The 27896-nt window shown below is 45.6% G+C and overlaps 1 protein-coding gene across 4 annotated transcripts in view; it reads right to left on the bottom strand.

Moving 5' to 3' along the window:
- Positions 1–6637: 6637 nt before the first annotated feature.
- The window catches only part of LOC117363826 (cell division cycle-associated protein 4-like), a 48798-nt gene continuing 27539 nt past the window's right edge, over positions 6638–27896 (bottom strand). For 2 of the 4 annotated variants that reach the window (XM_033952225.1, XM_033952227.1), the window contains exon 2: positions 6638–8491. In XM_033952225.1, coding sequence (XP_033808116.1) covers positions 7742–8491 — 750 coding nt within the window. In that variant the 3' untranslated portion in view covers positions 6638–7741. Of the gene's footprint in view, positions 8492–10712; positions 11102–11947; positions 11967–27896 lie in introns of those variants that run through there. The other 2 variants (XM_033952228.1, XM_033952226.1) reach the window with 2 other exon arrangements.

The following is a 27896-nucleotide window of genomic DNA, read 5'->3' as shown; positions in this document are numbered from 1 at the left end:
TGAAGACCTTGGTTCCGGAGGGCCGCGGCCACTACCACCAGACATTTGGTGAAGACTCTGGGGGACGAAGACAGGCCGAATGGAAGCACTCGATACTGCAGATGGAGATGTCCCACCCGAAATCTGAGGAACTTGCGAGAGGCCGGATGAATGGGAATATGAGTGTAGGCCTCCTTGAGATCCAGAGAGCATAACCAGTCGTTCTGCTCGAGGAGGGGGTAGAGAGAAGCAAGAGTCAGCATGCGAAACCTCTCTTTGGCTAGGAATTTGTTGAGAACCCTGAGGTCCAAAATGGGTCGCAGGTCGCCCGTCTTCTTCGGAACAAGGAAGTATCGGGAGTAAAACCCCTGGTTCAGTTGGTCCGTCGGGACCGGCTCCACGGCACGAAGCCGGAGCAAGGCCTGAGCTTCCTGAAGAAGAAGGGCGGTCTGAGTCAAGTTGGAAGGATACTCTCTTGGAGGGTGGTCCGGAGGGACCCGATGGAAATGAAGAGAGTATCCTTCCTTGATGATAGTAAGGACCCAGAGGTCGGTTGTTATGGCCTCCCAGCGATGATAAAAATGATGGAGGCGCCCTCCGATGGGAAAAACAGGGGGAGGCAGAACGAGGTTGGTTATGCCCTCGACGAGACAGTCAAAAAGGCTGAGTGGTCTTAGGGACAGCAGGCGACTGAGACTTAGGCTGACCCTTCTGGGGAGGCTGACGCTTCGCCGGTTGCCTCGCAGGTGGAGTTTGCCTCGGCTGATAACGCCTCTGATAAATCAACGGCGGACGAGAAGGTCGAGACTGCTGAGGCTTAGGTTTCGGCCGAAGGATAGATTGGAAGGACTTTTCGTGGTCAGACAACTTCTTCGTGACAGTCTCGATGGATTCGTCAAAAAGATCCGCCCCAGCACACGGGACGTTCACCAGGCGGTCCTGAAGATTCGGGTCCATATCAATGGTCCGCAACCAGGCCAACTGGCGCATCGCCACCGAGCAGGCCGCCACTCGGGCGGAGAGCTCGAACGCATCACAGGCAGATTGCATTAACTGAAGCCGAAGTTGGGACAGCGAAGCAACCACTTCTTCAAACTCAAACCTAGCCTGGGATTCGATGTATGGTGTGAACTTCCGAAGCACAGGTAGAAAAAATTCCAAGTAGGCTGCAAAGTGGAAATTGTAATTCAGGACTCGAGACGCCATCATCGAATTCTGATAGATGCGTCGACCAAACTTATCCAAGTTCTGCCCTCGCGGCCCGGAGGCACTGAAGCATAGACCTGGCCAGGATGAGACCGCTTGAGCGAGGATTCGACCAGAAGGGACTGGTGAGAAAGCTGAGGACCCTCGAAGCCCTTATGATGCACCATGCGGTACCGCGCATCCAATTTGCCAGGGACCGCAGGAATAGAGTAAGGAGACTCGAAGCATCGCATGAAGGTCTGGTCGAGGAGCTTGTGCAGGGGAAGCCGCAAGGACTCCACCGGAGGAAGAGGCAAGTGCATGGTATCGAGGTACTCCTTGGAATATCGAGACCCAGCATCGAGAGTAATGTCCATGTCATCCGCCATCTGCCCGAGGAACGATGAAAAGGACAGTTGGTCCGCCGTCGCCGGTCTGCGAGACGGACTAGAAGAAGAGGCTTCAGGCTCCAGAGAGGCCTGCGAGCAACAGGACGAGTAGAAAACCTCGGTGTCCTCGAACTCTGGGCCCGGAGGAGGAGACCCAGTCGAAGCAGCATACCCCAACCGAGGAAATTTCTTCTGAGGCGAGACGGTCGAGTGTCGAGAGGAATGCTTTGAAGAATGTCTGGAGCGATGCCCCTCCCGATGCCTGGAAGGGGATCGAGCCCGTCTGTGAGAAACTAGGTCAGACGCCTCCAAGGAGCAGATTGGACTCTATGCCATCGATCGCAGAGGCGGCAGAGTCGGCGCCTCCCCCGACGACGCCCAGGTTTGATAGGGGGTTCGGAAGAACTCGTCCTGCTTCTTGCTATGCCCAGGACTGGGTGGCCCCGAAGGTGGATGCCATACTGAGTCATGGGGCGGAGTAATCGGTTCCAAGGGAGGCAGGTCACTAAACGAGGCTTTCCTCGAGGGGATGGGCTCCAAGGGAGGCATATCACTAAGGGAGGCCCTCCTCGAGGGAATCGGTTCCAAAGGAGGTACAGCGCTAACGGAGGACCTCCTCGAGGACCCGGACACCGCTCGCCGCTCCTCCTCGCCGAGCAACGAGGTCGTGCGGCGAGGAGGAGGAGGAGGGGGCGGTCCGCCCCTCGAAGCCGAAGCTGGAAGGTCACCCTGGATGGTGGCAATCAGCCGAGGCCCCATGGTCTGCATGAGCTCCACGAACTGAGCCTCCAGGATGGACCGCAACGAAGCCGATATGGAGGGATCCGCACCAAAAGGGGGCCCTTCCGCACGGTCTCCGCGCTCCTTGGGTGCTGCGTGCTTCTGCTTGCCAGTCTTCGGCACCTTGAGCACCACTGGTGGAACTGTCGGGGTCGATACCTGCTCCGAGGAGACGGATGAAGGCACCGGCGCCGAAGTCGGGGCCGAAACCGGTGTGAACGATGCCGGTTTCAGGAGGCCCGAAGCAGCCGGGGAGGCAGAGGGCTTCGCCGAAGGAGTCGAAGCACCCGTCGATGTTGCAGGATCCGATGAAGCTTCCATCTTGAACATGGACTCCCACAGCAGACAGCGACGCTTAAACGCTCTCGCCGTCAGAGTGGAGCAAGGCCGGCACGATTTCGGGAAGTGATCCGGTCCCAGACACTGTAAGCAGCGTCGATGAGGGTCCGTGAGCGAAATCGCACGCTGGCACTTGCTACACTTTTTAAAACCGGTAATCGGCCGGGACATAGGCCGGAAAAGCTCCGCCGCAAGGTCGAAGGCACGGGGCCCCAGCCACGCGGCCGACCCGGTATCGGAAGGAAAATTTTTTTTTTTTTTTTTTGAAAAAAGAAATCAAAGAAAGAAATAAATGCACAGGAGAGCCAAAAGAACTCAACCCGCGGCAAAAAAGAAGGCAAAAAGAGATTCAATGGGCGCAAATTGAAGATAGACTTCTCAGCTCCGCGGAAGAAAAAGAACTGAGGAGACACGCCCGGTGCATCGGGCAGGAAGGCACTGGCGCATGCGCGGTGCGGGCATCTCGAAACTTCTGAGTTTCTTCAAGCAAGACATGCTTGCAAGATGTCCGTATCGGGCTCTGTCGGATGACATCACCCACTAGTGAGAATACCTGCCTGCTTGTCCTGGGATAACACCTGTTACAGGTAAGCAACTTTACTCTCTCTAAGGACAACTATCACACTGCAAGGAAGTGGAGGAGCCCAATCTCAAGGCAGGGGTCACTGTCGCCAAGAGGCGACATTCAAATATATAGTGAGTGTACAGCCCTAGAAGGCTAACCAATTCTCACCCCATGCCAGGGGACGAAATCATAAAACAGGACCAAGAAGGTATGGACAGAAAGAACCAGGAGTGGTCCTAGACCACGTGGAGAAGACCCTAAGGCCAGAGGGAGCACCACACAGCAGAGGCCAAGAGATAGACCAAAGAATGTCAATTGCAGAAGGGACATCAGGGAAACTCAAGACTGAGAGGGCTTGGGACCAAAGCAGGGAACCTGACTGGTGCTTATACATCCAAGACCTGGGTCCTCTGTGATCAGGTCTTGCTACCGCTAAAGAAATCTTGGGGCCTGTGCGACTGCCAAAAAGGACGTACCACAGCTGGACACCTCCAACAGAGCAGCAAAAATGCTGACACCCAATTGGCAAACTGCTCTCCAAGACCAGAGGCCGCAAACTCTAGCAACAGCCCAATGGTTTACTGCCCTGTCCAAGTAAAATGGTAAGCTCTTCTTAGCAGAGACAGTCTATGGAACATGAAATGTACAGCGCTGCAGAGGCCTATCAGTGCTATAAAAGTGAAAATAGTAGTACTGCCCAGAAACAGACAGCAGGTCTGTGAACACAGGGGAGACAAAAAAAAATGTCCCCCCAGACAATAGTGGCTTAAAGTGGTGCTGAGAGGTGGGAGAACCGCATGTGCTGAAAGGAGGGGCACCCGGCATGCTGCTATCAGGGCTACGTGACCAAGCAATGAAGGCATGAATCAAAGGCGATGGAAGGGAAGATAGACCCTCAACAGCCCTCTGCCTCCCTCCTCTGTTGGATCTGCGGTAGCATGAAAGTGGGAAGGGATTACAATCATGTACCAGAGGGAACCACAGAGAAGCAGTCCTTCCAATGCTCTCCTTAGAGCGTAGTGTCCATTCGCTCATCTCCAGAGAACAATCTGGCGGACAACTATTCTTTCATAAAAGAGACTGAGTGTGGCACGAGCTGTGGCAAGAAAACCGCCCCCTCAACATGAGCATACCTGGTCCCAACAAGCAGACTGGAATCCCAAGGTGCTTCCGCCAAAAATTTATTTAAAACTTTTTTTATACCGTTTACAAAAAGCCAAACAGTTTACATCAATAAAAACATACATAAAATGAGAAACTAAAATCTTAAAAATCTGCATTAACAATTTCTTCTCTTCAAATATCAGCTAATAAGTCTCAAGAATGCAGTAACTGACAGTTAAAACAGTTTCTTCTCTTCAAATGCTAACAATTCACAGAAATGCAATAACAACTGAGTTTTTAAATGTTTCTTAAATTGAAACCGGTTTATACACAGGCGCAATTGGCCCAGAGCATGCAACATCTTAACACCAGCAATACAGAACGTCATTGCTCTAGAATCTGCATAATTTCCCTGAACTATTGGATTTAATAGCCTTTGATCTGCAGATCGTAAGAATCTATTAGGCTTATAGAGGGCCAAAGAAACAACTTTATGTTGTGCCCACCTACTGACTCCCAATACTAGCCTAGCTGTGGCATTTTGTACCAATTGTAACGCTCTCCCTATTTTAGAAATTCTGAGAGGGTGTTATAGTAGTCTAACTTATACAAAACCACCCCCTGCACAATAGTTCAAAAAGCAGAGGGCAAAATCAACGATTTCAAGTGATGGAGCATGTGAAGTTGGCTAAAACACACCTTTAACTGTCTTAATTATTTGCATCTTTGTGGTCAGACCTGAATCCAAAACAACCCCCAAAAGTTATCTTTCCTTGAGTACATTATCCCTAACACACTCAAGGAATCCAGCCACAACTCTTCCCCACTCCTTCTGACAAACATTACCTCTGTTTTTTCCACGTTTAGGCCTAAACCACGATTTCTCATCCACTTTTCTATTTTTAACATGTAAACATGTAATTATTTATGGACTGTTATAGATTCATCCCCCACTTATGTACTAGAAAATAGCACATCATCAGCATATTGTCGATATGAAACCTGCAGCGCGAACAGTCCGTCCCCAAGCCTTTGACAGCAACTAGTCAGGAACAACGAAGGATCCCAATGCGCTCCTGTCAAAAAACTCCAGCGCAGACACCCTGTGCATGAACTGCAAAGGAGGAAGCTGAGACAAAGTGGCCTGCTAATGCCTCATCGCCAGCCCACAATACCAGCTAGCAACTCCACTTCCCACCCAAAACATGTCACCATTGGAAGTCAAATGGAAGCCACACGAGTCACGACTGTGGGAGGGAAGAGAGATAATGAAGCCCAACATTCTACATGCTTGTTTACATGCCTGAGAAATTAAAGATTCCCCCCCCCCCCCAAACACTTGAGAATGGCCATGGCAAGAAACTAAGGAGTCAGGGACTGGATCCTGGTAGCCAAGAGGATAGTGAGCAATTCCACCCCCTTTCTTGGGTCAAAATGTAGGAGCGTGTGCATGAATGGTAAAGTGTCCTCCACGTACTTACTGTGAAATAAATATAACTGGATGCTCCTTTCCAGAAGATGCCACCAGACCACTGAATACCCTCTGGGTCGAGGTAGTTCACTTTTTTTTCTTTTAAGTGAGGAGGGAGTAGACATGCAGGGTAAAGATGATATGGGGGTACAGGGGAGGGGTAGGAAATCGGCACCATCGGCTATACCCCAAAAGAGGCACCCAGGAAGCCTACTCCCCATGCTCAATGAAGTTAGGCTCCAGACACAACCCAGCTCCTATTTCAGGCTAGTTTGAACAGCAGATGAAACCAGGAGCAGGAGAGAAACCATCCATCTGCCTGCGGCGATAAAGAATACTGAATCACCAGTGAGCATATCATCACATATATGATAGAGCTCAACTTTTTGCCATCTCCGCCTGCTGGTAGACTTAACCTACTCATCTGGATTCATCTGCTGCTGATAAGGAAGAACTGCTTAGGGACCCAACAGTTACCATAGTTGGCAAAATGATGGATTCATAAGTTAAAAGGACAGGTGTTGCTAATTTTTTTTCTCTCTTATGTTCCCCTCTTTCACGTTCTGCTATAGCCCCAAAGAATAAGAGAAATATTACAACAGAAAATTTTTTGTTGATATATTTTTAAAAAAGGTCATATTTAAAAATTTGTTCTGGAAGCTTATACACAGCTATTAAGAACTAGTATGACCAGCAATTGACTAACACATATTACTTAGGAGCCAAATGGTGTATGTAAATCTTCATAAAGCTGAATCAATTGTATAGTGCCTATTACAAAAAGATTAACAAAAAGTCGTTAAGAATGGAACATGCACATGTTTGAAACTTGACAACATTTATATCTCAAGTGTCCATAATAAACTGAACACCTTGCCCAGTAACACTATATACAGTATTTATGAGAGTAGTTTCTCTCATTAAATATTTGATGGTAGACTTCAGTGAAACTGAAACAATGGTCACATATAAATACATAAATAAAATTCAAAAGATAAATTAACTAGGTTAACAGAAAAAAAATGTCTTGAACAGAATTCAAAAATAATTTCCTTTGACCAGATCTTTTCTAATTATATTTTTATAAAAAAGTATAACTTCTAGTACAACTATGCTAGAAAAAAAATGAAGATTGAGAACAATTGTCTTACACCAAGATGTAAAAATACAATTTATAAAAGTATTTAAAGCATCCATGCTCTTCACAGAGTTACAGTATAGCTCACTATGTAAGATGTCAATTCCTGAAATTTAAAAAAATACAACTGGTAAAAGTTTATAAAAAATACTAAACTGACTAGACTTTTATAGGAAAAAATATACGTACTTTTAAGAAAACAGTAAGAAATCTAAATGCTACATGTCAAGTACTATAGAAAAAGCACAGCTTAAGCATGATGGAAAAGATAATTTAAAAAAATATATATAAAGAGAAAATAACCCTGCCATTGCCAATATGGAAGATGAAGTGACTAGAGAAGTTTTATTCTTCCGATACGGAGGGAACTCAGATGTACGTTGTCTATTTGGACATTAGGGAAGATTACTTATGTCATTAAGATTAAACTGGGAGAAATGGCCTAGAACAGTTTGCAAAAAAAAAAAAAAAAAGAGAGGTTTAATACTTTGAATCAACTCTTTTGTCACTATCTTAAAGCAGTCAATGCAAACATCTGAGCTTGACAAGTTGGGCATATGAATGCAAAACTAGTTTGCTTGGTACTTGTTACCAAACCAAGAAAAAAAAATACATAGTTGTATTTTAATAAAGAAAACATTTTTTAAAACAGAACTGGAATAACTTTAAGGATTAAACAATATCTGGCAAAATGAAGTGCTTTGCACACAATTATATTTCTAGTTTTTGGAATACCAGTACTTAAGGACGTTTGTTCATATGTTCTTGAATTTTTGCCAATCATAGATGTTTCAAGATTCAACAAGGATCTCCACAATATGATCAATCTCATTAAGTTCTGTTTTACAGTTAGAACTGGAATTTGTTGTTGCTTGAGATGAAAAGCTTTCTAGTACTTCACAGTGTCCCATTTTAGTGTTCCCCATCATTCCAGTAAGCACTGTATCAAGATCATAGTAAGAGGTGTCAACATCTGAAAACAAATCTTCAACAGAATTAGGGTTTTTATTTTCTAATGTTTCAAATATTTGATCTAAAGACTTTTGAAAGTTTCCTTTGTTATCTTGTGAGTTCCCCATTTCCCAGAGATTTTGCATATTTCTTGAGGTTTGTACAGAAGTAACTGTTGATAATTCTGAAATATCTTGAGTCTGAATTTCCTCAAAGTCTGTATTAAAATTGCTATATCCTGAAATAAATTTTCCTTCACCTTGCTCCTTGGAGGAACGACAAAGAATGTCTGTTGAAACCAAACGGTCTAAAGATGTTTGTCCTGTACTCTGTGCATTTATTATCTGCCAGGTCCCATCCTGAGTCATCTCCTCTTGGATCTGTCGTACTGTATTAGCTATAAGCACTGAGCGACAAAGATTAGGCTCAACAAGCATGTGGCAGAGTTGAAGTTTAACCAAAGACATGTCCAACAACGACTGCCGTTGAAGATTATATGAAGGAATGGCTTTAAACCCAGCTAATGTTCCTTCAATTTCGTCTTCACCATCAAAACATTTCCTTTTTATCCCTCTTGCAAACATTGTGTCCTATTGGGGTAAACAATTAAAAAAGTTTAAACAATGACAAACGTGAAGTTTAATATTAAAAAACAAACACCCAATCCAGAACCATTTCCCCCCAAACATCTGCAAAAAATTGATTAGGCCCATTTCATCCAATAGTATTCTACACACCAAGCTCTTAGGATGATTTCTGTTTCGTTTTCAGGATTCATGTATCTAAGAATGGCTTATCTACAAGTGCCCCAGGTGAAAAACTAATTCTAAAAAAACAAAAAAACAAAAACTAAATAAAAATATACTGGTTTGCCAAAGACATTGATATACAAATTGAGTCAGTTTTGTGGCCCACTAGGCATGTGTAGTCATTTGAAATGACATAATAAAATGATGCTTACTGTTTTCTGAAGACAAAACTCCAAAATGTTTTTAAGTTTTCACTTTTTGCAAACTAAAAAAGTGTGTGGGAGAGGAGGAATAATTTTATGTCTGATTGCCCCTTACTGCTCTATAAGCCACCAAAATTTGATTCTGACCATTCCAAGAATACTGTGCAAAAACAGTCATAAAAACCTGCTAGAGCTAAGTATAGGAGGGGGAACACTTACTGTATATACTCAAATATAAACAGTTACCAATTTTTGCCCCACTTTTTAGAGGAAAAATGGTAACTCCCTTGCGATACCCTACCACCCTCCCTCCTAGTAGTCTTACCTCTCCACCGCTGCTGCAACCCTCCCCTGAATTGACTTTTGCTGCTTTCATCAGGACATGCCTGCATCCCAACCCAACTGGAACATCAGCTAGTGCTCCCTCCCGAGCAAAACATCCATGCCTGCAACTCCGCCGGTGCCCCACTGAAACATCAGCTAGTGCTCCTTCCCAAGCAAGAGCAAACGCCTGCATCAACACTCATGCTCAAACCCCCGCCGGAACATCAACTAATGAATGCTTCCTCCCTCATTCCCAAGCAAAAGTAACGCCCGCAACCTCACCAGAACATCAGCTATTGCTCCCTCCCAAGCCAAGGATATCAATCTCATTTGCTAGGAAGGAGCACTAGTTGACGTTCTGGCAGTGCGCAGACGGGGATGTTACTCTAGCTTGGGCATACACTGATCGTAGCAGCTAATCTGTCTGTTCAGAGGGGTTGCTGCAGCAGGAGTGGGGGGGGGGGGGGAAGAGAAGAAGACTAATATAAACCAAGACTCCCATTTTTGGACCTTTTTTGTCCAAAAATTTCAGTTTATGTTAGAGTATATATGGTACTCTTATAGCTATATGAGAATACAAAACTCAAAACCATATGTGCATTTCAATCTTATCTTTAAATTAAATTTCTTCGGACCAGAGGTATGCAATTCCTGCAATTTTACTGCTTGAACCTTGATTTAAAATGACAGTTGCAAATTGAGAGAGCCACTAGCAAGGGGGAATTGCCTTGAGTCAGCCCTGTTAGGGCAACATGAATTTGTGTCAGCTGCTATTAACCCCGAAGCAACTTCAAAGATAAGTGCTCTTTTAAATAACTTTACAGCATCACTGTGAAATATTTATAAGTTTCAGTCAATTTAAGTTTAAATTCAAATCGCAAAAATGATGTCGGACTGATGAACTATGCAAGGTTCAAGCAGTAAAATTGTTGGACCTGCATACTTCTGATGGTCTGAAGAAAATTAATTTAAAGATAAGATTGAAATGCACATATGGTTTTGATTTATCTAAGTGGGTGCATATCACATGAAAAATAACTTTGATGCTTTATTACTCTACTAGTCTTATAGCCCGTTACCTTAACGGGTGCTAGAATATGTGTGTGTGTGTCTGTCTTTATTTCTTTCTTTCTCTCTCCTTAGCCGCTTTCTGTATTTCTGTCTTTCTTTTTCCTTGGCTGTCCACCATCACCCCTTGCCTGCTCTCCCTGTCCATTCTCCCTTCCTTTTACCTCCCCTGTGTCCACCACCACCACCCCTTCACTGCTCCCCTTATCCAGCAGCAGCCCTTCTCCCTTTGTTTTACCTGCTCCCTGTCCATCATCACCTCTTTCCTGCTCCTCCTGTCCAGCAGTAGGCCTCCCTTCCTTTTTCTTCCCCCCGTCCATCAGCACCTCTTCCCCTGTCCATCAACACCTCTTTCCTGATCCCCTTGTCCAGCAGTGTGCCTCCCTTCCTTTTATATCTCCCCCCCTCCTTTTTATATCTCCCCCCCGTCGTCAGCACCTCTTCTCCTGTCCAGCAGCACCCCTTACCTCCTCTCACGTCTGCCAGCCGCCTGAAGCTGCTGCGGCCTGCAGGCGCCACCAGCCGCCGCGCACGCCTGAAGCCGCCAGGTACGCCAGAAGCCCTCCTCCCGGCAGCTGCCGCCAGCGTTGCTCCGTGAAGCCCTCCTCCTGGCAGCCGCCGCTCCGCATCGCCGCGCGCGCCTGAAGCTGACAGCCGCCTAACATTTCCGCCATCCCTGCCACTGTGGAACCGAAGGCGTCCTGGAGTCCTGGTGTAGCGCATGCGCACTCTTGCCGGCCACAGCCCGACAGATCAGGGAAACACGCAGTAAGAGTGCGCATGCGCGCTTAGCATTTTATTATATAGATGAGATGATATGTATATACACAGAGCTAGATTTTCAAAAATTTGAGTTAAAAACCGATGGGCTGCTGTCGCAGCTATTATTTTAGCGATTTTAAAAAAGCTCATGCAAATTAGTTTGGCAGAGAGTAGTGAAGGTTCACTAAATTTGCATGTGCCCATTGCTGGTGATAGCGATGGGCACACGTGCAGAATAAATGCAAAAAAATCTCCAAACAACAAAAAAAACCTCAAACAACAAATCTAGCCAAAGTCAAGCATCCCCCACCCTTCACCTCCTGGCAGCAGGAGAGATGCCCACTCTCTCCTGCCACCAAGCAATTCACCCCCCCCCCACCTCCCGACACCCTCCAGCAGGAGAGATGCCCACTCCTCCCGCCAAGCAATGCACCACACCCCTGCTAGCAGGAGATGCACCCACTCCCTTCCACTGCCAAGAAACGCACCCTGACATCCCCCAGCAGTGGGAGAGATGCCCACTCCCTTCTGCCACCATGCCTCTGACAACCCCCCCTTACCTTACTTACGATGGCTGGCTGGAGGAATGCCTACTCCCTCCTGCCAGCAGGCCCGCCTCTTCAAAATGGCGGGCCTTCTCCTCCCTTAAATAACCTGGGTCAATCAGAACCTCAGGATGTACCAGGGATGCCATTTTGAAGAGGCGAGCCTGCAGGCTGGAGGGAGTAGGCATCCTGCCAGCCATCATAAGAAAGGTAAGGGGGGTCATCAGACTGATCTACTCCCTGAGAAAATATGATCATATTACAACTGCCTTCCTAGACTCTCACTGGCTACCTATGCAAGCACAAATTCAATTCAAATTCTACTGTCTATTATTCAAAGCATTAAACGGCTCTGTCCCCCCCTATCTAAACAACCGCCTAAACCAGATCCTCACCTCAAGACAAAGAGGAACTCCGAACCTTTTTGCCTTTCCTCCACTCAAGGGCAATCAGCGCAAAAAGATGTTTGATAACCTTCTGGCGACGCAAGCAGCAAAACTTAACCACTCCATCTCCAACCTGTTGACGGCAATGGGCGACTTCAAAACTTTTCGAAAAGAAATCAAAACCCTACTTTTCAAAAAATTTATCCAGATATCTTAACCCAACCCTTCCCCCTCCTCCTAGATAAATTCTCCCCCAAAACCTCCACTTAAATAATCTCTTCCTCCCCAAAACACCAACCAAGTATTCAGATCCCTGAAATGTAACGTAATCTTATTTGTACTCTAACTGTAATCTATTTGTTATATCACACAGTAACGTACAGTCAATTTAATATCCAATTTGCAAGTTCTTCCAGAATTAATCCAGGTACCTCTCCTCCCTTGTAACCAAAAAAAAAAAAAAAAACCCCCACCCAAAACTGTTGTAACTTCACTGGAAATGTCCAGTTAGCTCTTTTGTAATCTGCCTTGAACTGCAAGGTATAGGCGGAATAGAAGTCCCTAATGTAATGTAAGTAATCAGAAGCATTTGGGGGGGAGGTGCTGTGGGGTGTGTTGCTTGGTGGCGAGAGTGGGCATGTTGCCTGCCGATCTTCAATTTGGGTTTTTTTGTTTTTGAATTATTGTAATTTGCATTGGGAGGGGGGGGGGGGGGCAGCTGTCTGAGCTGCCAAACCTTACTTTCAGAAAGTAAGGCAACATCCAGTAAAGGTATCTCTTTGTCCTTTAAGTTCACACAACTTTGGAACGATCTTCTTTTCCTGAGACGCTTCGGCTCCCTTTCTTCCTGTCGCAAGGCTTTGAAAACTATTTTGTTTGCCAAACATTTTGGTAAGTAACCCTTTTAAGATCCAATTAATATGTTTCTTTCAGCTTAATCTAACTATTGGAAACCGAGTCGAGCACTCTTAGATTGAAGTCTTGGTATATAAAACCAAGTATTAGATTAGATATAAAAGAATATTAATGTGTCTTCATGCTGTAGCAAACAGTTTAATTCTCTCACTACTCTTAGCTCAGGCAAGTTTACTGCAATAGAGAAATGCTTCATACTAGGGGCATCCAACCTCAGTCCTCACCATGGTTTTAAGGATTTCCCAAATGAATATGAATGAGATCTATTTATATACAATGGAAGCAGTGCATGCAAATAGTGTATATACTCGAATATAAACAGATTTTTGGGCCCAAAAATGGGGGTCTCTGCTTTAACCCTCAGTCAGTCTATTGGATTTTCCTCATTTGCATACGCAGACAATATCCAACTTTTGTACCCTCTAAATTCAGAAGACCCAAAGGAGATATCTATTAATAACAAGTTAAAACAAATAAGCCAATGGCTTAAGGACAATATGTTGGCCTTGAACGCATCAAAATCTTCCATAATGTTTTTCCCATGGAAAAAGGATCTAAAAAAATTTTCATCTCAGATACTCCTAAATAACATCCCTCTCCAAATATTAACTACAACAAAAATATTGGGAGTAATATTGGACCAGGAACTCTCTTATCATAATCAAATTAGTTCAGTAGTTAAAAATTGCTTTTATAAATTACGTCTCATCAGATCATTATCAAAAGTTCTAAACCTGAAGCTCTCAATACTCTTATTCATTCATTAATCATTTCCAGGTTAGATTATTGCAATACTTTATACCACGGCATAACCAATAAAGAAATAAGAAGATAATACAAAATACAGCAATAAAAATTATTACAAGATTTAAAAACTATGACCACGTTACACCACTTTTACAAACTGCACACTGGCTACCAATTACACATAGAATAACTTTTAAAATCATATTGCTTACCTTTAAAATTCAACAATCACACGCGCTGATATTTTTGGATTGACTTTTGATACCGTACTCTCCATTTAGGGCTCTCAGATCAATACAACAAAATTTACTAACTATTCCTTCTCTAAAAATAATAGGGACCAGGAGATCTACCATTTTCTCAGTCATAGCTCCTCAGCTGTGGAACAACTTACCACTGTACCTACGTAATGAACCATCCTTAGAAAAATTCAAGCGCTCCTTAAAAAGCTTTCTGTATAAGGATGCATTCAATACATAGACAGCTTAACCTTCCAAATATAAAATCTTCAGATCCTAATGGATTTTATGTAATCCCATCCTATATGTTCCTCCCTAAATGTTTCTTTTTTTAAAATTAAAGACTGTAGTCCATCCTATTTACCCTTTTTGTATCAGTTTGTATTAGAACTTATATGATTTGTATGTGTCATATTTTGTCCATCCTTTCTTTTATTTTTTATGCATTGGAAAATTGTTATATGCATTGAAATATGATACTGTGTAGATAACAAATCTTATTAAACTTGAACTTGATCGCCCACCTGCCCCCCTCCCAGACTTGTTGCAGGCCTCTTCAGGGCCTGCCGTAAGGCCTGTTGGGGTTGGATGAAACAGCAGGGATCCCTCCTGTGCCAGTTACGCCTGCCATTTTTTTCCCTCCTGCCTCCCTTTTTGAATCCCTGGTGGTCCAGCGGTGTACCGGGCAGGAGCAAGCTTTCGTGCTCCTGCCTGGCGCTAAGCTGCTTGCTGAATAGCTGCCCTAAGTTCTTATGAGTCCCGCGAGAACTCAAGGCAGCCATTCAGCGAGTGGCTCAGCACCGGGTAGGAGCGAGGATTGGCAGAAATGCATACAGAAACTTGTGTCCAATCCAGAAGAAATGCATCCGCTTTCAGACAATACAGAGAGTACTTACTGTCTAGAGCAGAATTGAGGTAACTTGTGGTTGTGGGGAAATGCAGAGGTCTGAGGAATCCCCCAAAGCGAGATGATGTGGTGCAAGACTGAGTTGATAGCCCACTTGTGCAGCTGAAGAAATCTACTCAGTTTGTCAGCCAGAACATTCTGTTTCCCTTGTACATAGATTGCTTTGAGAAATATATTGAGGAATTGCCCAGTTCCAAAGAGGAAAAGAGCCCGTTCCCCCTTGTTTGATGATGTAGTACATTGCTACTTGATTGTCTGTTTGAACAAGGAGGACTTTGTTGGAAAGAGATCCTGAAACTGCTCACAGGTCTAACAGTTTGATATGAAATACTTTCTCTCAAGTAGATCACAGTCCCCGAGTCCGGAGGCTGTCTAGGTGAGCTCCCCATGCATACTTGGAGGTAAGTACTTTCCCGATGTATTGTTCAAAGTCAGCTAACCTCTTTATGAGTTGTTTAAGACAGAACAACAAATAAATTATAGCAGAGAACTCTGCTGGTCAACAGAGTTCTGGAGGAGGCGGCACCCAAACTTATCTATGGAGCGGCCTTCACGTTCTGGTGGAGCAGTAGCATATACTCTTATACTGGAAGATTTTTTTAAAGAGTGGATTCAACCAGCAAAGAATGACTGTATTCTGTATAGTCAATATTTTTTGGAGCTACTGGAAGGGTGAGAGGAGTCTCCCAGTTCTTAAACATAACTTTTTTAAGTAGATTGTAAAGGGGCAATTTTAGAAGCCCTTTAGGAGGTTCATCAAAATCTAAAGCCTAAAGGCGCTCTGTTCTTAGCTCAATGTCTGACTCCAGTTTAACAGGCAAAGCTTTCCCCATCTGCCTGATAAATTTAGTGAAAATCATTCAGAAAGAGATCTGCATCTTGGCGGTGGAGATGGATATGATGGGATGCCATATGACTCTGGAGCAGATAACGTAGATTCAAGATCAGTATTTTGTACAGAAAGATCTGAATCAAGGTCCCCAACTCTATAGGAAGAAGAAGCATGCTTCCTGTTCTGGGGAATACGATGATTGTGAGAGCATCGAGAAGAGCTTCTTTGATGTCGCCGGTACCGATCAACTAAAAGGCTGATGTTGAGAATGTGTAATCTTGACTTACATTGAGGTGAATGTGACTTGGTACCATGCAATGTTCTCTTGGATTTAGAAGAGCGAGCATCGGTACTGCAGGATATTGATGTCCATCAATGTTTAGATAGAGATCTGGGTCCTCAATGTGCCATGCTCAGGCTGGGCCGGTACCAAGGGAGTCTATGCAAACACCAGTGCTGCATATGTAGCTTAAACAACCGGCGAGTTCCCTTTGGAAAAACTCCTAAGTTGGTCCTGGAAGAATTGCGCCAGGACCATCAGTGCTGCAGTGTGTCGAGGAGAGGGTGACCTCAATGAGGAAGCACACCCTGAAGGAGACACAGACTGCACAGGAGATCGATGATGGTGTCGATGCTTGGCATGCATCGAGAGACTTAATGCTGAAGATTCCTGCGGCGCTGGATGTGAAGTGGACGGCATCTTAGCAGTCTTACCTAATGCAGGAACTTAGTCTGACGTCGAGGGAGGCGTCAATGCAGGTACCGTTGGCTTCAATTTGTCGTCAGAGGCCATGGGCGGTCCAAAAACAGCTTCTCTTGCTAGATGTGACGACCCTTAAGAGTGTTTTTGTACAGTAGAACAGCGGATACATGTGTCCACTAGATACTGTAACTCCAGACACTGAATGCACCAGTTGTGAAGGTCAATGAAAAACCGGAGAAAGAAGGCCTGACTGAAAGGGGGGGTATGTATGTATATATAAGTTTACAAAAATAAAAAACTAAATGAGCCAAAAAGGCAAAATTAAGTTGACTAGAAAGGCAACTCGATTCAACTTCTATGCTCTACGGAAAACAAAGAACTGAGGAACCGCAAACCGTCGTCAGGCGGGAAGGCATTCACGTGAGCAGGCAGTCTCTAAACGTCACAAAAGCTTAGGTTCTTACCTTTGCTAATCTTCTATTCCTGGACTATTAGGTTATCTTCCTATACTTACCAGAACTTGTAGGAAGCCTCATTTCAGAGACTTAAGCCCCTCCCCTCTTACCTTATGACTGTCCCCTCAACAATCAGTTTGTCACAAGGAAGCCAGGAACATCTGTAGAGGGGTATGAGGATACCCCACTACAAATAAGTCTAATCTGCTCATAACAAGAAATGTAGATCGAACAGCAACAATTGAAACAGGTCATTAAACATTAGCAACCTGAACGACAAAAAAACCCCAAATAAGCACACACAAAACAAAACAGTGTGCTAGAAGAAGACAACCTGCATTAGGGACCCCCTTAAAAACTAAGTGCTAAACCCATTCTGATGGCACTCTTATAAAAGGCTGGTCATAAAACAGAAATCCAGCTTACCAGTACAAGCAAACAATCAGCAGTTTCCAGGATGGGTTCCAGGAATAGAGTGTGGATTTACAAGAAAGATTAGAACCTAATCTTTTGTTCTTATACAATCCCGCTCTATTCCTGGACTATTGGGATGCAACAGAACAATCCTGGAGAGTCAAGGTGGAACTGATGAACCTGCTGCCAAAATGGAGGAACCAAAAGCAGAGCCTGAAAAATTTGAACGTATGCAGAGGACCAGGTAGTGGTCCTGCAAATCTCCAAAGAGATCGCCGAGGACTCTGCTCAGAGGATGAGATGCCTCTGGTAGAATGAGCTCTCACCACTAAGCAGAGGAAATGACCATATGGATCGATCTGGAAATGGTAGCCTTGGATGCTGGCCTGCCCTTGCAGGCAGGAGCCACCAGAACAAGAGAGGTTGGAGACAACAAAAATTGTTCGTAACCTCCAGGTACCGCAAAACCCGGTCCTGTTCCCTTGAACTGGAGGAAGCCTGACTTCCCGATTGATGTGGAAAGCCAAAATCACTTTCGGAAGAAAAAAGGGAACCGTGTGAAGCACTACGTCAGAATCCGTAACACACAGAAAGGGATCCGGTAGGAAAGAACCTGCAGCTCCGAAACCCTGTGGGCGGAGGTAATGGCCACCAAGAAAACAGTCGACCGTAAGATCCATTGAGGATGCTTACGCCAGAGGCTCATAAGGTGGATGAGCCAGAGAGCAGAGAACCAAGTTGAGATTTCAAGATGGACAGGGGAGCCGGAGCCTTAGAGCATCCTGCAGAAAATGGACCACATCCGGGTGAAAGGCCAAGGAGCCCCTCGAGGGATTAGGACCCATACAAGACCGGCAATCTGGACTCAGAGAGAAGCCACCACCAGGCCTTTCATTAGGCTGTCCTGAAGGACCTCAGAATCTGAGAACAGATGGATCCTCCTGCTGCTGGACACACCAGGCCTGATAACATCTCCATGCCTTCGCGTAGCCAGCTACCATGGACTTCTTGTTGCAAAGGAGCGTGGTGGTGACGGTGGCTGAAGAACAGCCCTTACTAAGGCCACAAGATCAAAGTGGTCTGGATCCTGCAGCACAATCAGGCCCTGCATGAGACGACGATAATGTCACGGGAGCTGAACCAGGTTGGCATACCATGTGCACCTTGACCAATCAGGCATGACAAAGATTACCTGCCCCTTGTGGGTCGCTATTCTTCTCAACAGATGCCCAAGACCTTCCTGTGGCCAGCCAGGCTGAAGCAGAGCATTCAGGCCTTCGCTGCCAACCTCGTGACTGACTGAAGAACTGAGTTGCTTTCTTGTTGGCCGCTGATACCATGAGGTCAAACATGGGGCGATCCCAGCATTCCACTATGTAGTCGATCACTCTTTGAAACCTGCACCACTACCAACGCCACAAGGTATCTCTCCACCCACTGGAAGAGAAACTGGGCATCCATGTTCAGGGAAGTACTCCTGCTGCCTTCTTGGCAATTGATGTAAGCCACCCCTGTTATGTTGTCCAATAAGACACAGACAGCTCGATGCTGGAGAAAACCCTTGTAATGAAGGGCTAGCCAAACTGTCTAAAGTTTGAGGCGATTGATTGACCATTTCCACTCTGAGGGCTAACCGGCCCTGAACCATGCAAACAGAACCCCAGCCTTTGAGACTGACATCCGTCATCAGAATTGGATCTTGACTCCAGCGCAAAATCCTCATTATTATTATTAAAATCAAATCATCCTGCATCATCATGTACCCCAGAACCTGGAGATACTGCCAGGCCATGGGAATCGGTAGCCAGGAAGCCCCCGAAGAGACACGGGTAGGAACACCTGGTTCCAACCTGTGTGGAAGCGAACCCCCAGGTATTCCAGATCTTGCATTGGGTTGAGGTGACTCTTCCAGAAGTAGATCACCCAGCCCAGACACTGCAGCAACTGAACCACTTGGTGAATGGTCTGATACCCCTTGGACGCCGACACGGCTCTGAGCAACCAGTCGTCCAGATAAGAATGAACCAAAACTCTCAGGGTAAGCAGATAGGCTGTCACTTTGGTGAAGGTCCTGGGCACTGTCGCCAATCTGAAGGGCAGCGCCACAAATTGGTAATGCTGCTGCAAACATGGACCATCAGATACCTCCTATATCTGGAAAGATGTAAATATGGAGATATGCCTCTGTCAGATCCAGGAAAGCCAAAAACTTCTCTGTAGCCACTGAGACGATCACCGCCCGTTCAGTTTCCATGCGGAAATGAGGCACTTGGCACTGCATTGACAGCCTTGAGGTCTAGGATCGGCCTTCAATCTTCGGAGCCTCTTTGGAACAAAGAAGTATATTGAGTTTCATCTTCGGGAGCTTGAGTCGTGCTCCGGAATGGGCTCTATGGCTGTTATGTTCAGAAACCTGCAGACTGTAGCCTGAAGCCACCTTTTCTAGCCTTCCTTACAGGGGAAGCCTGAAGCCACCTTTTCTAGCCTTCCTTACAGAAGCCAAAAAATAATCTACCAGAGGATAATGAAATTCCAGCCTGTAGCCGTCCGGTAGGACCTCCAAGACTCAACCACTATTCCTCTGCTTTAAGAAGCAGACAAGCTGGACTTCTGATCTTATGACTGCCCCACCAATAAGACATCCACAGCCGGGACCCTTGGACATGTCGCCACATGCCTGGCAGAGGAACGCAGTCTGCCCTGACCCCGGAACACCTCCACAGAGCCATGCAGCCAACCCACTAGCATGTGAACCTGGGGTGAGCAAGCTCCCAAGGGAATGGTCCCAGAGCCCTGATCAGATAAGCAGACTTTATGGAAAAATCTGCAATCTCCCTCGGCCAGAGATGTCTTCTCGGGGAACCTGTGCAGCACAAGGGCGGAATGCACGAATGAAAAGACTGAATTTACAGAATATAAACACAAGCAGACAAGCTCCTACAGTCTGGCTTGTAGGAAAGAAACCGGATGCTGATTGGGGTACCTCTATTGGGGGGGTCTTCTAGAAGCAGGGAGATCCTGGATTCTCTACAAGGAGAACTATTCCAGCAGTTGGCAATGGAACCCATGCGGAAAGGGGTCATACTAGACTAAGGGCCACATTCACTAAATGCACCAATCATGTCCCGACCAGTTTGCGATCGTTCCCCGACCTTATTCATTAACCTTGTGCCCGATCCATCTCCCACCCAATCTGATCCACCCGTGCAAATGAGGAGTTAATTGCCTGCATAAGTAGGAAGACATCGATTCACTAAACAGAAGAAGAAACACTGATTGGGTTTGCCAATCCAAAATGAAGTGACTTGAGGACCAATCGGTTCTGTCCTTGCCGACTCTCCTGCTCTTTGCGGCTCTGAAATCCCAGTATCAAGGTTACAAAACAATCCTCAAAATAAAACCTGTACATTATTCCCCAATTCTGCAAAAAGCACAGTGCGAGCCCGTGGTTTTAACCCGCGAGTTAAAAGCATGTTCTGTCCCATACTCTGGCTAAAGCATATTCTATTCCATACTCAAATAGGACACTGGTCTTTGACCTAAGGGCCGCCATGTGAGCAGACTGCTGGGCACGATGGACCACTGATCTGACCCAGCAGCAGCAAATCTTATGTTCTTGTGTATTCTGGCTAAAGTGTGTTCTGTTCCATTAAATTGAAATGTCCACTCAAGTAAACTGCAGCCACCTCTCTCCCTTTGTTTTGACTTGCTTGTGTGGAGAGCAAGTGCATGCGCAGATCGCATTTACAGCCAACCAGGATCGCTTGTGGGCGTGCGTCCGATCAGATAATTTGCATGAGGATTCTGTAGTGAATCGGTCGCCGGGCAGAACTCGGCCACGAATTGCCCAACAACGATCCAGACCAGTGAGTACAGTGAATCTAGGCCTTAGTGCTTACAAAACAGGGAACATAAGAACATAAGAAACGCCCTCACAGGATCAGACCGAGGTCCATCTTGTCCGGTGATCCGCACACGCGGTGGCCCATTTAGGTACTCCTTTTTGGAGACCCGGATTTACCGTATCCCTCAATATGATATGCAAGAAGGTGTGTATCCAACTTTCTCTTGAATCCCAGTACAGTAGCCTCCTCCACAACTTCCTCCGGGAGCGCATTCCAAGCACCCACCACACGCTGTGTGAAACAGAATTTTCTGACGTTTGTCCTAAACCTGCAGTTTCAGGCTATGACCTCTTGTCCGTGTCACCTCTGAATATTTCAGCAATGGTGCTTCCTGGTCTATTTTATCAAATCCTTTTAATATTTTAAAGGTCTCTATCAAATCCCCTCTCAGTCTTCTCTTCTCAAGGGTAAACAGTCCCAGCCTCCTGAGTCGATCTTTGTAGCTCAAATGTTCCATTCCTTTGATAAGTTTTGTGGCTTGCCTCTGCACTTTCTCCAGCAGAGTTATATCCTTTATAAGGTATGGAGACCAGTATTGGACACAGTACTCCAAGTGCGGTCTGACCATTGTTCTATAAAGTGGCATTATGACATCTTCCGATCTACTCGTAATCCCCTTCTTAATTATGCCCAACATCCTGCTCGCTTTCTTCGTTATAGTGGGTGATCATCTGGCATCCAGTGATCAGTGCATGGTACGTTTTAATATTAAGATGGGTATAGTGAGGACTCATTGAAAAGCAAAGTTTCTAGACTTTAAAAAAAAAAACCCCAAAACAACAACTAACTTTGTTGGGATGGTGGATTACATCAAGGAACTGTCTGGATGGGAACATCTGGAAAGAGTGAAAATTGCAGTTAAGAATCCTGATCAAGAGAAAAAAAACAAAAAATAAATAGAGAACCGCTTTTAAGAAGCGGCCCCCGGTTTTTCCCTCTTGTTTTATCCTCCCCCTCTTCTCATCCATTTATTTTTATTTTCATAATGTAATTAAAATTTCCCTCCCCCTTTGCTCCTTTTAAATTTTGTCCTTGTCGTGGCTCCAAGCTGCCCTATTTTTATTTTTTAAGATATTTAAAATTTTTAATACTGTAAACTGGCCAGATACCTGTGATGGTCAGTATACCAAATTATGAGCTTGAAACTTGAAATGCAGTGAGCAAACCTTTTTGTGAGGCAAGTAAGTAAGAGGAAAAGAAGGCCGCTTTGGATCTCAAAAATAGTAGCTGAGAAGGTAAGGAATAAGAGGTTAGCTTTCATAAACTACAAAAGATCACAGAATAAGAAGAGAGGAAAAAATATCTGGAAAAGTTAAGAGAGGCTGGTTGTGTAGTCAGGAAAGCAAAGATGCAAATGGAAGAAAAAATAGCCGACATGGTAAAACGGCGAGACAAGACATTATTAGATATTAGTGATAGGAAGAAGTGCAAAAGTGGCATTGTGAGATTCAAAGGTGAAGGAGAGAAATATGTAGAAACTGATAAAGAAAAGGCTGAATTGCTTACCAAATATTTCTGTTTTGTGTTCATGGCTGAAGTTTTGTGTTCACGGAAGGAGCGGGACCACAGAAGACAAACAAATAGGGATGGAGGAGTGGTAGACCTGATTGGTTAACAGAGGATTGTGGTCGTGAGGAGTTAGCTAAAATAACAGTAGACAAAGCGAGGGGCTGGATGCTGTACATCTGAGGGTACTGAAGGAACTTAGGAAGTTCTGGTGGCTCCGCTGACAGATCTTTTCGACGAGTCTCTAGAATCATTGGACTGGAGAAGGGTGGATGTGGTCACTCACCACAAAAATGGAAGAAGGAAGAAGTAAGAAATTACAGGCCAGTAAGTCTGACTTATGTGGTAAGCAAATTAATGGAAACAGAATGGTGAAGTTTCTGGAATCCAGCCCCACATAAAGGCTTGGAATTAGAGAGCTGCACGGGAACGGGGATGACGGGAATCCCGTGGGACCCGCAGGTTCCCCCTTCGGGTCACGGGGATCCCGTGGGGACGCCCCCTAGGGTCACGGGGATCCCGTGGGGTTGGATGCACTCGAGCCGCGAGGCTCGTCTTCTTTAACCTACCTGCCCTGCCCCAGCACACAGCTGACTGGAAGTCTTCCACAATGCCAGTGCTGACGTCGGGCTTAAGCAAAGCCCTCCCTCCCTCCGAGGTCAGCGCTGACATCAGAAAGACTTCCGGTCGGCTGTGTGCTGTGGCAGGACAGGTAGGAAAAATTCAAGGCAGTGGCGTACCAAGGGGGTGAGGGGGCGGTCCGCCCTGGGGCAGCCTTGGGGGGGGGGGGGTTGCACAGCCAGCTAGATCCCCTTACCTTTATAGCGCTTTCCCCCGACCGACCGACAACATGCCCGGTCCGACAAACCTCCCTGTCCTGTAGCCGCAAATCTAAATTACCTTCTTACAGCAGCTGGATTCAGGGCAGGTAAGTTTGTTGGACCAGGCCTGTTCTGTTGTCGGTCGGGCGGGGAAGCGCCACGAAGGTAAGGGGCAGGGAGAAAGGGAGGAAAGGTGGAGTGGAGAGGAAAAGACGCTGAAGGGACATGGGGAAGAGAGAGTGGGGAGAAGGACGCTGAAGGGACATGGGGAAGAGAGAGTGGGGAGAAGGACGCTGAAGGGACATGGGGAAGAGAGAGTGGGGAGAAGGACGCTGAAGGGACATGGGGAAGAGAGAGTGGGGCGAAGATGCTGGCATGGAAGAAGACAGAGATACCAGACTATGGGGGGAGCGGAGGGAAGAAGATGAGAGCCAGACCAATTTGGAAGGGGGGAGAAAGGGAGAGGCACAGTAACAGAGCAAATGGAAGACACAGAGAGAAGAGAGATAGTGGATGGAAGGAATTGAATGAGAACATGAGGAAAGCAGAAACCAGGCAACAAAGGTAGGAAAAAATTTCTATTTCTTTTTTTTTGCTTCAGGATAAAGTAGTATATTAGTTGTGTTGATAAAAATTTATAAACATTAGAGGCTCTAGTAGAAACCCGTTTACAAAGTATGTATTCTTCCCAATTAATATTTCCAAATTAATAAAAAGTCTCTTTGCTTATTTGTAAATAGGTTTCTACCAGAGCCTTTAATTCAGTAGCATAATTAAATGAAATAACTATTTCTGAAGTTTATAGGGAAGGAGGGGATTCCTCACGGGGACAGGTGGGGATGGAGGGATTCCTCACGGGGACGGGTGGGATTTCTGTCCCTGCGTAACTCTCTACTTGGAATGCCACCAGGGCCAACGCCCATTCGCCTTGAACCAAGGGCTGTCTGCTGAGGAAGTCTGCTTGAACAAAACTGATATCTGTCAAATGCACTACTGAGAGCCCCTGGAGACGACTTTCCGCCCACTGAAAGAGAAGGTGGGCCTCCTGATCCAGAGAATTGCTGCTGGCACCTTCTTGGCAATCGACACAGGCTACTGCCATTGCATTGTTGGAGAAGACTGACTGACCGCTTGGCCCTCTAGAATCTTCTGCTAACGCACTAGAGCCTGATGAAGGGCTCTGAGCTTCAACTGGTTGAGCAACCACTTCCACTTTGAGTGCATCCAATATCCCCGAATGGGACGCTAAGTGCATCAGGCTCCCCGGCCCCAAAGGCAGGCCTGTCAGCACCACAATCCAGGAGGCAATCTGCAGTGGTATTTACTCACATAGCGATTGCAGGAGAAGTCCCCCAATAAGGCTGACTTGAGCCTTCAGAGTTCAGGGAAGAATGGTCTGCAATGCATCACAGTGTGGAGCTCAGTGAAAGCAAGACAAGCTGGAAAGGATGAACAAGCGCTCTCACCCAAGGAACCACCAACATGGTAGCCACGGATCCCAGAACTTGAAGATAGTCCCACACCAAAGGAACTGGAGAAGGGAAGAAATCCAGGAATGCAGAAATCAGTTTGCTGGTCCCTGGAAGACAGAGACGGCCCACAGATGTGTCAAAGAGAACACCCTGGTATTCCAAGACTGCTTGGGTGAGAAACTGCCCTATCTGTAATGCACAAACCAACGAAGGTCCTCTAGCACCTGATCCACTGTGCGTCGACCCTCTGACAATGAGGGAGCTCCAATTAGCCAGTCGACCAAGACAGATAGTGCTTGCAGACCCATGGAAGCTGCTACGACTACCCACACTTCAGCAAAGGTACGAGAAGTCGTTGCTAGGACAGAGAGCGGAGCCAAAAATGTGCAAGATGTGAAACCACAAGTCTCTGTGGTGGGCTGGAAAGATCAAAATAGGCACATATGTTCCTATGAATCCAGACAGGCAAGGGACTCTCCCAGGAAACTGCTGCTATGACAGGTCATACTGTTTCCATGCGAGAGCCTCATGAATGTGCTGCAGCTCCAGAATACACCTCCAGCCACTGGAGCCATTCAGTAACATGATAAAGCATATGGAGTATCTGCCAGAGCAAGCAAGATTGGGCGGCACCCACTCTAGATCTTGAATATCCAGCAAGCATTGTACAGTGACCTGCAGTTGAAGAGCCTTGTCTGGGGTGCCCTATGGGAGATTCCACGAACCAAGTGCTCATAGGCCGGGCAGTCCAGAATGCACAGATGGAACATAATGCAAACCGAAGTCTGTAGGAACACTGACAGCCTATCTGTAGAGGCGGGCCTTCCCCAGCCTAATGCAGTGCGCCTTCCTGGCAGGGGGCACAGGATGGGAGCCAGAGGGCTGGGCATGTCTATAGCCGGAGTATTGCTGCCGGAAGCTCTGGTCTAAGACATATGAGGGGTAATACCTGAAGCCACAAAAACTAGAGCGACCAGAACCCCTAGAGCAGTAGTCTCAAACTCAAACCCTTTGCAGGGCCACATTTTGGATTTGTAGGTACTTTGAGGGCCGCAGAAAAAATAGTTGGAGGTGCATAATCGAAAGGGATGTCTAGTCCATTTACGTCCATCTCGCAAGTTGTCCAAAGTAAAAAAAAAAAAACAGCTTAAAACACATTTTCGAAAGATACGTTCAACTTTTTTCCGTTTCGAAAATCGTCTAATTATATGTCCTGCCGATTTGATCGTCCAAGTCGCTAAATCAACTATCTTTATACCACATTTCCGTCCAACTTACCGTCCAAGTCCAAAATGCCTAGAACAAGCCCTGTGGGAGGGGTCTGCAAAGTGATGGACTGCACACCCAGACATGTCACCTAAATAGTGGGGTACCTTACAGGGCACTGCTGTGAACTTCACAAAAAGGGTGCCATGTCTTCTCCCTACAGCTCTCTTATAAGTCATGATGAGCCCCCCAAACCACCTTCAGAATCCCCTTGACCCACTTATCTACCACCCCAACAGCCCTTATGGCTGCAGGACCCACTTATATGCCAGTGCAAAAGGGTTTTGGGGGTGTATAAGGCACTGCACATGCAGAGATTACAGGGGCTTATGGGCATGGGTCCTCCTCTCTATGGGTCCCTAACCCACCTCCAAGATGACTTAAGCTGCCTCTGTGCTGGACTTCTAGGTTTTCCTATGCCAGGCGATGATGGTCTGGAGGCTGAATTTTAAAGTTATGATTAAAATTTTTATGGGGGTGGGTTGGTGATCACTAGGGTAGCGTGTGGGGGTCTGTTTTATGTGTTTGCAGTGCTTATCTGGTGACTTTAGGTGGGGTTTTGTGACTTAGACCATGTTTTACATGGTCTAAGTCATAACGTCCAAGTTCCGTCTAGACTCTGTTGTAAAACTTTCGGTTATAAATGCTGTACGACTAAGTCTAAGCCGGCCCACGTCACGCCCAACTCCCGCCCTCGACATGCCTCCCGAAACGCCCCGTTTAGCTTTGGTCATTCAGTGGTACTATGAAGGCCTAGGTCATTTAGAAATACGTCCAAAACCCGTTTTTATTATCGGCACTTGGACGTTTTTGAGAAATGTTCGTCCAATTGCCGACTTAGGCTGATTATTGGACGTTTTTCTCTTTCGATTATGAGCCCCTTAATGTCTTATTAAAGAAATGACAATTTGCATGAGGTAAAAAAAAATCTTTATAGTTTATAAATCTTTCCTTTAACTTTTAAAGAAAAGAATTATAAACTATAAAGCAATGGGTCATTCCATGTCAAGTGATCAGATTCTTGGAAAGTGCCCTGCATGACCATCACGGATTTTGATGAAACTTCATATGCAGAGTCCACCATGTCTCAAACGAACTTTGGTAAAGTTTTAGTTTCGCCTGTGGAATATTTGTGGAGATATAGCCATTTGTTTGACCCCATACCACAATGAAATACAGTACGACAATGACATTCTGACAACTTTGAGACACAATATCTCCCGAGCTGTGTTTCTAAAAAAACTGAAACTTAGCTACCCTGCACAACTTTTTGAGCTCTGTTCATTGCTACCAATAACAATTTTTGCCGAGCACTGATTGAATGCCTGAATTACAGTAAACTTGGCCGAAAAAATTAGTGCTCCAAAAAAAGTCAAAGTTTGACATTACTTAGCTCCCACAATAATTGAGTAATAAATGCGAAATTTGGCACATAATGTCTCAGTACAACATTGTTTTCAAAAGTACAATTTCAACCTCCAAGCTCTTTCCATTAGTTTACAAATTAAGTGTAAAGTTGCTAATTTGAGTAAAAAGGCCAAAAATAGGGTATTTTCAGCCTGCTTTTACAGAAAAATACCTTTTAGAAACTTTCAAATCAGTCTCATTAGAAAGAGCATATTTCAAACCCCCTAGAAAAGTGGACTTCATTTTTCAACGCAGGTTAACAATGGCTGAAAAAGGGGGACAAAGTTGGGAGCGTTGCCACGGCAACAACCTCTATTTCAACATAGTTCTGTCATTTTTAAAGTTACAGTTTTGTATTGACGTAGTATT

Source organism: Geotrypetes seraphini, chromosome 7, assembly GCF_902459505.1.
Source record: "Geotrypetes seraphini chromosome 7, aGeoSer1.1, whole genome shotgun sequence".
NCBI lineage: Eukaryota > Metazoa > Chordata > Amphibia > Gymnophiona > Dermophiidae > Geotrypetes > Geotrypetes seraphini.
The sequence above is the reverse complement of the archived record's forward strand: the minus strand, read 5'-3'. Positions and strand labels throughout refer to the sequence as shown.